Here is a 12,752-nt window from a genome sequence, read left to right as displayed (position 1 = left end):
AGCAGCCGGCGAGGAATCGGTCTGTGGGAATGAGATGGGTGGACTTCATTCAGAAACATTTAATGACTGATGGACGGCTTCTTACGGATGCTTGTGATAAAATCCTGACTTTTAAGTAAGGCAAGATGGTGTGATGTGCACTGCAGGATGTCATTCTAATTATCAAGTCAAGATGGAAAAAATGGCAGAAATGACTTGCATAGATAAACAGCTCTACTTTTACCACTGAGCCTATGTGAATTTTTGGCTTAAAATAGGCTCATAAGCACTTTAAGATAGATAGATATTTCATCAATCCCCAGAGAAATTCAAGGAAATTTAAAGCATATAATACTGATATTCATATACATACTTTTCAGTAGAAGGAAACTATAAAGAATGCATCGGAAATGCTACCCATTTACACAAAGGAAACTGTCTTTTTTGAGCTGGAGTGAGCAAATATCCATTTTATTGTCTTTTGATGGCCATTGTTCTATTTTTGGCCCAACTCACAGAGAAGCTTTTACCTCACATGCTTCAGCATTATTTTAAGGCATGCTCAGTGGTATTTTTGTACCTTAAATTACTACTGTAGATACACACGATACATTTTTATTTGAAAATTCACAATGCTTCTTTTGCCACTCACTCAAATAGACAAAACAACCTAGGCTTTTGCTCCTACTGTGTATAATAGTCAATACAATTAGTTTCCTAATTACACTTTGGTAGGAGGCATGGTTGTCCTCAGTTGACACACGAGTATCCAATATGTGACCTGCAGTACAGTTCCCAGCATCACTCTTGCTCCCAGTGAACAACTACTTACTCTTTGGTTGATCTCTGATTCGTGCGGTGTCTGAGGTCGGTAGTTCAGGCTTGGTTCAGCTTTGGCCTTGGCTGCCCTCTCAGCTGATTGGCAGGTGACTGAGCTCATTGTGTCTGGCAGGCGGACGGGCCAAACATGACGTCCATCATATCTGTCTGTCTGCACAGCGGTCAGGTTTGGAGTCTGGTCGCTGAGCTCAGGTGGCTGTGGCGACAGCGAGGAGCCCAGCATCGGTCTTCCTGTGTCATAAACAGTGGCTAGACAGAAGGTCTCTGCAGCAGTACTCTTTTTAGTGACAACCAGACTTCAGTAACCTTTAAATCAAGGTAGGCGAAGCATTAGAAAAAGCTCATACATAACACAAAACGGTACATGTTGGCAGGCAGGGTTGAAAGGCATGTTATCTTTATAGAAAATCACCAACATTTCTACGTTTATCAGAGTCAGGAATTGTAAAAAGAGAAGAAATCCTGTGGTTTTCAACTGTACGAAGGTTATTGAGCTACTCATCTGTGAAAATGGAACCAAATCTAAGTGTAAAATTGTAATATTTCATCACAACTGCTTTACATGTTTCATTTACAAATATGCCAAAAATAAAGAATTTGTATTGATTCTCTAAAAATCACACAAAAAGATCTGTGCTTCTCTGAGCAACTGTGAAGCCATTTTTATCTTGACTATGACCAACAAACGTGTTAAAATTCAGAGACTTTTCAGTTTGACTGGGCTGTACCACAGTCTGTGTTTACAGATTAAATGATGTATGTAGAGCCACTATTTTTCCTCAATATTGGTAACACCCGTAGGCACTTGGAAGAATGCTCCATGTTTTGATTCCAGTTTTTTTCCATTTTTTTGCAAGATGAATAAATAAATTAAACTTTCTATTTTATGGGATAACAATTTTGTTGTGCTTCATATAAGACCTTTACTTCTAGCCAAGTTTTCATACAGGTGCATAACTCAATATTGCATTGACAAGTGACCCCGCGGTAAATAAAAAAAATGCCCAGAAACTGCCTGGGCTTCAGAGGGTAAAGCTGCACTGCTTTTAGCTTTTGTAGATATCTTTAAAGGAAGTAAGACCAATAAGTAACTGAGCTACAACTGTATGTCCTCAGGTGTCCTCTTCAGTGAGGTCTTCATTAGGAAATGAAGATTTTTTTTTTTTAACCCGAACAATGACTTGTGTGTAAAAAGAGTCAATTAAGCAGACTCATTAAAACCCATAGAGCTTATTCTGAAATCCTTAATCATCTCCCAAGATGATTTAACAGCAGGAGAATTGCAGGAGGACCTTCCCTAAGTCCAACCCTTTACTTAGAGTAGAACCACCAAGCTGATGGCCTTTGCCATGATCATCATCAGCCCACAAATACTGTACAACAGTCCGCCTACATCGGAGCCAGGTTTTAGCTGCTGTTGGGCTATTGATTGGACTGACAGAGACCAATTCTTTGATACTCAGGCGTCGAGTTAGAGGTCAGTCATGTGGTCTGAGCTCTCTCATCTCACTGGGACCAATTTAAAGACATGAATAGCTGAAGGTCATTACAGCACGACTCCCTCTGTTCATGCAAACCTGTAAAGCTGTGTGTGCTGTGTGCTGCGGCAGGTAAATATGCGTGCATGAGTGTGGAAGGAGGATTTATATGCACATTTCTTCATGCATGTGTGTGTTCTGTCCTAAAGTGCTTGTGCAAGCAACATTGAGATGCTCCAAACTGCATCTGTGAGCAATTGCATGCGGCTCTCACACACACCTATTATGTGTTAGTATGTGAGCATACACGAGACGGATGCATTTACCCAGAAAATGGCTCCGCTGTGGCTAAAGTCTCATGTATTATGAAGGCCACGAGTTACTGTCTGTGGTCTGAACTCAGGTGGAGGTGAACTGAGTGTCTGAAGTGGGCTTTTAAGAGCTAAAGCCCTCTAGGAATAGCAAGCAAATCACAAGAAGTAAAATGCAGAATTAGCCTGGACGTCAACAGTTTGATCCATTTGGGGGAAAAAAGCGACAATATTTTACCCTGAGCACGGTAGCTCGACTGAGATTTAGAATTTTGATAAGTGATACCTGACCAAAAGGAGGAGCAGACAAGCACTCTGTCAACACAGTTCAAAATGAGTATTAGATGTTCTCATAATGAAGTTATTTCCATCTTAATTTTAGGATTTGGGTCATCAGAAGCAGTCTGAGGGTACAATCAAACCTGGTTTGTAGATTTTGCCTGCTTTATTTCAGTTTAAACATCAAATCAAACTCAAATTTACCTAAGTTAGAATTCAGACAACACCTCATTTTGGTGTTCAAAACTGATTTGCTGGGAGGCCTGATTAAGTGAGAGACTGTGAAAATGTTCTGGCTACCTCAACTTCCAGACTGCAAAACGACCTTATGATCAAATCATATGTGAATCCATGAAGTTGGCTCCCGCAGTCTAGCGCTCTGACGTATCCGTGCCAGACCGGGCCACTTTAACGGCTTTTATTTCCTTCACACTTCCTCCAATTAAAACATGACTTGTGACTAAAGGACAGCAGTCTGTTGGTGATATGTACAGTATGTGCGAGTGTGTCGAACAGAGACGCGAAGAAGCAGACAATTTGGGCGAGTGTTTCTTTCTCGTCTCGGGCCGTCAGCGTGCACGTGTGCATCTTTGCTTTATGTGGGCTTTGTGTGTCTTTGTTATCTCGGTTTATTGGATGTCTGCGTCAAGAGTTCTCAGTTCAGATATTGGGTTAATTGACCTCTGGAGACGTTTCTCTGCTCAGTTATAATGAATGTTTGGATTAAATGATTATTCTGCGTTCGCTTTAGATGTGAGCTTTGTAAGGGCTTTGAGTTCTGAGGTGGCTCATTATTTTTTAAATGAGACATTTGAACGTACCGTCTCTCATATTTTGAAAGTGTCTTTGATGCCTGTGTCAGATAAATATTGCCAGTGTGAAGCGCCAGATAAAATTTAGACCAACTGGCTTCTGGAGTATTGAGATAAAGATTGCGGAGTTTGCTTTTTAAATGTGATTTTAAGGTGATTGTGACCACAGAGATTTGATCAAAATAAAGCATATTACTCCCCAATCATTAATCTAGGTTGACTAAAGTACACTTGAACGGATCCCATATGAAGAAATCTTCAGGTAATAAGTCCCCCCGCGAAATGGATATCCAGTGTTTTAGCACAGAACTCTTCATTTGTTTTATTCACGTGCAGATAAATTTTATATGAGCAATATTAAAAGGTCTGATCATCAATGATTAATAGTCTTTGTGCTGTAATGTAGGTTAGGGCCCATGAGGCTAGAGAGTCGGAACGTAAAACAAACAAATCATTCTCCATAAAGGAAAACATCTTTTAACGCCCTCTCTTCTGCAGCCTGCATCGTAATGACCTGTGTTCCCAATAACAAAGAGCCGACGATGAAAAATGATCAATGTGAAGAAGTCATGAGGGGTTTTTGCTACTTGTGTTTAAAATTTATTTGAGGCGCTCTCAAGGATGGTGTGTACGTAGGTGTGTTTTTTTTTGTGCTAATGCTAATTACGCATACACATGAGCGGCCGTGCACGTTCACTCAGAGGCATTTGCACCTACACAATCAAAGAAAGAAACTAATGAAGTCTTTCTGAAACAAACAACTTGATTAACACCCAGGAGGGGTAGAGAATCAGGTGTGAACACCGTGGGTCATGAAATCATGTGTGAACGTGTGCCAGAGATGTGTTTTTAAAGATGCAGTTTGTGTGGTTTTAGGAAGCGCTCCACCTCCTGTGGGAGTTTGTTTGGGTTCAGCATTGCTCCTCGCTACCTGGTGATCAACCACTATACACAAAAAGAAAGATGAGCGTAGGTTTGCCTCTGGGAGACACATGTTTTGCTTGAAGCCGCATTTCTTCAGTGTCCACTGAGCAGTTCTCTTCCTTTCCTTGTTGTCTTCACCAAGATAGAAGTAAAAGCTGTTTATGAAGGAGACTAGAACAACAGAAGAGGTATTTTTGACTTCAATAATAATTGGATGTAATACCTTTGGTTTCCAGGAGCGAATCTTTGCCTTTACACACATTCAGGGAATGATACACTTTCATCCACAATGAAGCTTTAAGAACATTTTATTTCCTTCGCTCCTCTAAATCCTTACTTTCACTGCTCAAACACTGTGTCCTCAGGAATGCAGGCAAAACTAAAGCTGCCCCAGAGTGATTTGTTTTTTGTATTTTTTTGGTGCTGGTTTGCTCCAAGAAGAAGAATAAAGAGCTGCATGAATCCACATCATTATGCTACAGAGAACAAGCAAGAGCTGGGAGTTAATATACAAATAAGGGGAAAGATTAGAGCACATCAGGAAATAGTTTGATATATAAAGTATACCATATAAATTATTTAAGCAAGAAGGTATTGCCTATTGTTCCCTATTTGTTTTTTGTTCTATTGTTGTCATTCTTTAACTTTTTTTTTGATTTACCAAACAAGAATGATGTGTAGTGCAGATTTAAAGTCTTTGATTTAACCACTAAAAACTCGTCTGTGTATCAAAGTTACGTAGTGTGAAGTTTTTTTTCCATTAAAGTAATATTTTTTTTCCCCCTAAAGTGGTTTAGATGTAACTCTACACTGTTGCCTCTATTAGAATGCGTATTAAGTCTAATATTGGAGTAATTCAGTTGTACATTTTCAAACCGGTTACCAATTCTGAAGCAGAATAATGCGACAGAAAGCCCTACCCAGCAAATTAAAGGATTGGTTCATGAGGTTTGTGACATAAATCCTTTGCTGTCTGAATCTGTGTTTTTGAGACCATACCAAACAACTTCAAGGTGGGAATTCTGAGCTGTGATGTTGGCTGCTTTTTTTTCCCCATTTGTGACAGTACATTTACCATAAAGAAAACACCATATGGACATGTTAACAAGCCCAAAAGCTTGATTTTTCACTGCAAAGGGTCTTTAATGGACCTTTGTCAAAGTGTTTTGTTCTATCTTGAATTAGGATCCATCTTCTGTCGGTTATTTTGTCCTTTTGACCCAATTTCTTACTTGTCAACTATCTTTAAAATCTCTTTATTATTCCATTTATACTCATTAAAGCCTCTGAGGGAAACTGCTAAAGACCTGCAAATGAATATCTACTAACACAGAGACACACGTTTGCACCGACACCAGAGATGCATACATTAAGGCAAACAGTGATGTCACATAGAGACGCAGAAAGGCCAACATGATGCACGGGAGAAATGTGCAGAGATTTGTGATATGTGGTCGTCAAAGGATTTTTCTACAGTGGTTAGGGGGGTGGTCTGGGCTACAGCTCGGGGGGTGGCGTGGTCTCCATGGAAACTGGCATTCCCTTGAAGGTGCTTGGCAGCCACAGCCAATTGTTGAGCTTGGATAATGGGTTGAAATTCTCCACAAAGTGCCTCAGAGGTTGACATTATATTTAACCTGCTCGGCATAGACTCACGCAGTGACTAATCACGTCGTTTTAGAAAGGTGGAAAGAAAGAACTTAATGGCGGTCTGACAGGGGAAACACGATATGTACATAGCCTGTTGCTCACATCATCGCATTTTTATTTCAGTTCTTTTGCTCCTGGCTGCCAGTCTCTCTGTAAAATATCACTTTTCATTCATTAAGAAGCCACCTCTTGCATCAATAGTCATCGATCGCTCTTACATTCTTGGTAGAAGAAGTCTAGGGAATCAGTCCTGTCACATCCAGACTGTCTACTCAAAAGCAGACGTTTTCTTTATGTGAGATATATTAACTGTAAAATAATAAGTGCTTTCTCTGTTATTTCTGCACTCCCTCCACCTTTCCCATGAGCCTCCCATTGAAGGAAAGTGGTCAAGCACCGCTGCTTAACAGCTGATGGAATGATTGTGCCTGGGTGCCGCTGAGTGCACATCGCTTCAGCCGTATGTGGCAGGTAATGTGAATACTCGCTGCTGATGGCGCTGTGAGCATCAGCTCCTGAAAAGGATCAGTCAGACGAAACATCTGCCTCGCACCTCTGCCCTTTCCACCAGCTCATGCAGAAAATGCGGTAGATTATTATTGTGTGCTTGTTTTTCCTCCTGCTTTATTTGATCTTGTCATACTTGAAGGGAGTGTAATGTAATAGGCTTCTCTGTTGAGCAAGTGCTAGATAGTTACAAGATTATAAGCACTCAGCTCTCTAAAAAATGTTGTTTGCATTGATGGCATAAAAGAGCAATACTGAGGTGTTGCTTGTGCCAAATAGGCAGTATAAGGAAATGTAGTTGGACTTATGGGATTTGGGATTTGGTCCTGGGATATAAATGTTTCTGTTATGCATTTTTGGGAATTGAATAAACCTGCACATGAAAATCGTGGTGCGTTCCTGTGAGCAGCAGATAATAAAGCTTGTTTGTATGCCACAGAAGCTCCTGTTGTTTCCAAGGTTCCTGTAAGACCGTCTGGGTGGTCAGCCTCAGTTCAGCCTGAGAAAATCAAAGGTTTTCAGCATTTCCGCCCGTGTCTCCTTTTTTTTGGTGAATACTGTGAATAGAGCCACAGTGTACGACAATGAAGTAGTGTTTTGCATGAAAAGAAAAAGAGAGTGACTCTTTGAAGTTGAAAAGCATCGAGAAGTAGTTCACTTACTGCTCTTATAGATCAGAAGTCTTCAGAAAGTACAGTTATCAAAGAGACTTAAAAACCCAGCTAGATGTGCATTTCTTTTTTTTTTTTTTTTTCTCAGAAGATGCCATGTCATATGTTTCCATGCCAGTGAAAGGCTTTTATCACTGATTATAAGATTCAAAGCACTTTCAGTCGAGGTAAAGAATCTGACACACTCGCTGCGGCTGAGCAAAATGTCACTGATCAATCCAGCGCTGGACCATCCCTCCGAGCAGATCATGTTATCAGACAGCAGATGTAGCAGGCATCTGTTTGCACATGTACAAACCAACTAGGCGACAGGTCTTTCATCCGGCAGATATGAGCCTGTTTGTTCCAGCGCATCGGCTTCAGATTGGAAACCAGTAATTCAGGGCACCGCGGTTTGGGAAAGTGCGGAGAAAATGTAGTTTTACTGGCACTGCTGGTGGACTCCATTTGGCACTGGGAAGCAATAAAGCATTCATTTAAAATTCCACAGTGAATCCATTCTTTTAATATGTTTCAAAAGGAAGATACAGCCATATCTACGAAGTGCTCTGTGGCCAGTAAGCTGAAACAATGAATCATAGTTACTTTAGCAATACACCTAATGCACCCTCACACCTCTGTAACAGTCTTTAATCAAATGCAGATCAAATGCATAAATCAGATGAGTTCATTGCAGGCAACTGTACCAACGACAGCAGTAAAGATGATATTGGCAGTCTGTCAAATGCAAGTCAATGCAGTCACATTCAGTTGCCATCTGCTTTTATTTTGCCGGGGAGAGATTAAAAAAAAAAAAAAGTTAATTTGGGTGCACGTGCCATTAAAGAACAGCTGATGGTGACAGACAGGTTTTGTCTGTATGTAAAAGCTTAAGGTGCAAAGATGTGGTTTGCACAGGGTTGCCAGGAAACTTCTCTATAATATGTGTGTTGCAGAAGTGCACACGTGACATGTATTCAACACATGTGGATGATGACTTTTTTTTTTGTCTGATATGCATCCATGCACAATAATTGCTTTAAGCCTACTGCCAGGGAAGGATTTAATTAATTGTCCCCAGTCAGGGCAGATAATTAGTCAATAACACACACAGACACACTCGTACTTCCTCTTATGCACACATAGAATACGCCAATATGTTTGCCATCCTGACACTAATGCTGAGACTAGAATGTACCGACTTACTTGCTGTTGTAAGGAACATAAAGTACAAGACTTGAGTGATACGGCTCAATAGGCAATTACAGAGGAGTATTGAGAAAAGCTGCAGACAGGAACCGAGCATGGCGTGGGTTCTGTTCGCCCGCAGAGACACAGTACTGTTGTTGATTTTTTTTTTTTTTTTTTTTTGTTTAAACTGCTTCATCAGTGCGGTAGCGCGCCGCATGATCTGCTCAGTCGCACTCATGCTCACTCATAACACAGCAGTAATTATGTTTTTCTCTCTCTATTTTTTCCAGGTTCAAGGTTTGATCTCCACACAGGGAAAGGTAAAGTAAAAAAAAAAACAAACACAACAGCTTACTTCCAAATCTCTTCCTCTGCTCTCTCTTTTTTCCCCCCTTTCTGCACACTGGGGGAGGAGACGGGATGATTACCAGGCATTCGACTGTATCTGCAGTTTTGTGTGTTCACATTGTGCGTGGAGGCATTATTGGGGAGATTTGTGGACCAGTTTGTCGCTGTCGCACATATCCGTACGCATAGTTAGTGGAGCAGGCTGTTGTCCTAATCACAGTGAACATAAAATGTGGATTAGTGGCGTCTTATGGTATCAGTCATAATCGCACACAAACACATTCTGAAACACTCCAGCACACAGGCACCTGCTGCAAAAATGAAACTAGTGCATGTGGTACATCTTCACATGAAAGCCATTTACGTGGTTTCTTTCAGAAATATCATTATTTGAAGTTCCTTGAAAGGTCCCATGCTGTGTGTGTGTCGCATGTGTAACTAATGACTCAACAGGATATTTCTCCCAAGTGCTTTTAATGAACACACAAGCATGTCAGAACATCAGCATTTTGCTCATCCTGAGATTTATTGTGCTGTTTATGACTGTAAATTGAGGCCGTTTTGGGTTTTGCCATGCAGACAGTATTTGATCATGATGGCGATGGTGGACCTACAGCTCTTTTTGGTCTATTTCTGGCAGATGGAGTCTGTAACGGTTTATGTCTGCGGCCTTCCCTCTGTAGATCCCAGAGTATTTTAGTCCAGAATAATCCCCACCATCTGCTGTCTCCTCTGCTACATTTTAGCGCTCAGTATCTCTCCGTCTATCTGCCACTCTTGTTTCTTTTCTATTGCATTTCTCTTTTTTCTATGTTTTTCTGTGATCTCTCCCTCCTTTAGTTGTTTTTTTCAGTTGCGATTCCCCTCTTCCTTTCCACCACCATGTACTTTCTCCTCCCTCCACTCAGTCCCAATCTGACTGCTCCTTCTTTCTCGTCGGTTTTAATTTTCTCACTAATTCCTCTTTCTTTCCATCCTCTTTTCCATCATCTCCTCCCCATGACCTCCTCGTGTAACACTTGCTTTTCATCCGTCTAGTTCTCTCTTGATGCTTCTGCACTCTCCTTATTTATTTATCCCCCTCTCTCTGTCCTCACACACATGTCCAACCACTCTCCACGGACATTCAAATCCTAATCTGGGCCTCTACGATCACAAATTACACCCTCTGGTTTCAAATCGGAAAGTCCTAAAAAATCCCCTCTGTCAGGAATGTACAGAGTGACAATTTTACTGCATTATTCCAACAAAACTACTCCTCAAGTCGCACCACTAGTTGTAAATCTATTGCAGAGTTTGTGTGTACAGATGTTCACAACTTCACCTACTTTCAGATTGTAAAATCAGGATGCTGAATTCACACTTAAAGAATCTTTCAGATGTAAATCTGAAACATTAATTGCTATGCACATTAGTCAAGGTTACTTTATAAGTTCTAACAAGATAAGTTTACTGAAAGAAACAAGTACTTTAGTGAGCGTAAGTAAAATAAGTTCACTGTGCCAAGTTATATGAAATGATTGTCGCATGAACTTAATGTACTGTGAACTCAACTTTAGATAAAATGTATCTATTATTCCTTAGTTTTACTACCTTAAAAGTTCAAGGCCCAAAATGTTAAACCCTGAACCTGTCAATACTCAAGAAAATCAAGTCCATACTATCAAATGAGGCAAGTATGTGAATGAAAACTACACAAAACTCAGTGTAAGGACGTAAAATGAAAGTCAGTGAAACACTTCAATTAAGTAAGCACAATGTTTGCTTTCATAGTGTGCAGACCTATTCATACTGCTTCAAATTTCAGTACACTGGACAGGACATATTAGTTTAAAACACCTATTTGGAGATGTTTCAGAGACAGTGCTCCTCATCCAGCCTTGCTTTGTCAAAGAATCTTTGAGCACTTTAGCAAAAAAAGAGAAAAAAAGCCACCATACTTGAGAAGTTTGAGACAATTTCAAGGCAACAAGATGAAAAGATTTTTGTCTCACTTTAATACTTAATACTGCCTCTGATACAAATTTTGTGGATTTGTGAAGTGGATAAAAGATGAAAAAGAAACCATCTTGAGAGATAACATTAAGATAGTAGTTTTCAAGGATAGAGAAAACTGTAAGAAATTATCTTCCTGCTTGGAGATTCTAATTTGAAATGTGGAAGGCTCTCGTCTTTCCCTTACAAGCACCGCTAAGGTGTCTGGGGAGAAGGTGCTTGACTTTCAGCTGCTCTGCTGCAGTTTTTAAATGGTACATGACTACTGCAGAAATCCTCAAGTGTGTATGACTGTATCTCTTTCTGTTCTCTGCTGTCCTCTCCCAGATTGATGCCTTCAGTGAGGCTGAACTGTTTGTCAAATATGACTGAGAACATGACAGCAACATATCACTTAGCGCACAGACACATGGAGTCGTGACACCGATGATCTCCACAGAGAGAGAGAGATTCAGTGTTCTATAATGTGGAGGGCAAAGTGCAAGGTTTACTCTCCCTGATTCACATGTACCGTACAGTTTGTGTCCCTGGGTGGCTCAGTGGCATCAGACAGGTATGACATCAGCACTGGTGACTTGGTTGTCAGCCATGTACAGCACATCTCAGTGCCGGCACACAGCTGGATTAACAATGGCAGAATGGATTAGTGAGCGTGTGTGTGTGTGAAAATTAAAGCATCGGACAGAGACTGACTGATTAAAAAATAAAAATAAAAAATGTGGTGGTGACTCTTGTGTCAAGTGGGTATTTGATAAAGCCTTGAACAGATATCGATAATACCCCAAATCATCGTATTTTGGCTCAACTGCTAATGACATCTCAAAAACCATGCACTGCACATGTACATGCAAGATCTCTCTCTCTCACACACACCCACAAGCAAATCATATCCTCGTCATCTGACCTAAATCCATTAGCACTAGCAGTCACAACCACCTCCTCCTGCTCCTTTCCCTCATTTCCCCCCACATTCCTCTTCCTCTTTCGTTCTTTCCCAGGCATTAGGTACCATATATGGGATGATTCCTGTGCAAGCTCCTCCAAGGACAGAGATGGTTAAACTACACATATAGGTGTCCATAAAACTGAGGGCACGTGGCGTTCACGTCTCTAAATATGAACTAATCCAGTCGGCCTCCCTTCACACCACTGAGACTGTCACATTCATCAGTTCTTACAGTGACAGCAGACTGCTAGATAAAAGCAGAGAACAAAACAAAAGACATGTGATGGCAAAGATACTGCTCCTGGAGATAAATGTCTCGCTAAGTTCCTTAAAGCACACCAAAGGCCGTGCGCGTTTGGTTGTGCCTGACAGTTTGATTGCCAGCTGGGCCATTTATGCTAAAACTGCATGTCTCTCCGCTGCTGTAAATTGCTTTGGATTGCTGTTAATAGCTACTTTTTGTCATTTCCCTGCGAGACCAATATTTAAATCTGCCATGATGTCATTCTTCTGTTGCTCTTTCATCCTCGCTGCCGCAGTGTGTTTCTTGGATTACCGAATTTGAACATCGTGCGGCACTCTAAGATTGTCAGTAATGAATATAAGTCATGCAATCTGCTTGACTATTCAAAGTGCTCCTAATTGAAATGCTGAAAAGACAGCTCGGGCTAATCAGCTTAGAGATGTAGTCCACAGTTGACAGATAATAAAGAGGATCTTAGCGCTGAAGAGTCTATTACCACCCCTGTAATGAGAGTTCATATACTGTCATCTGGGAACAATGGGGGGACGGGGAAGTTAGGAGCCAGAGTGTAGGAGGCTGGGAGAAGTAAAAGGTGGCA

General features: G+C 40.8%; 1 protein-coding gene across 1 annotated transcript in view; it reads left to right on the top strand.

The window, feature by feature from the left end:
• LOC110960610 (immunoglobulin superfamily member 11) overlaps positions 1-12,752 on the top strand; it is a 114,529-nt gene that overhangs the window by 24,777 nt on the left and 77,000 nt on the right. The window contains 1 exon segment of the mRNA XM_022207895.2: positions 8,912-8,941. Within this exon segment, the coding sequence (XP_022063587.2) occupies positions 8,912-8,941 (30 nt within the window).

Source organism: Acanthochromis polyacanthus, chromosome 13 (assembly GCF_021347895.1).
Source record: "Acanthochromis polyacanthus isolate Apoly-LR-REF ecotype Palm Island chromosome 13, KAUST_Apoly_ChrSc, whole genome shotgun sequence".
Taxonomy (NCBI): domain Eukaryota; kingdom Metazoa; phylum Chordata; class Actinopteri; family Pomacentridae; genus Acanthochromis; species Acanthochromis polyacanthus.
The sequence above is the reverse complement of the archived record's forward strand: the minus strand, read 5'-3'. Positions and strand labels throughout refer to the sequence as shown.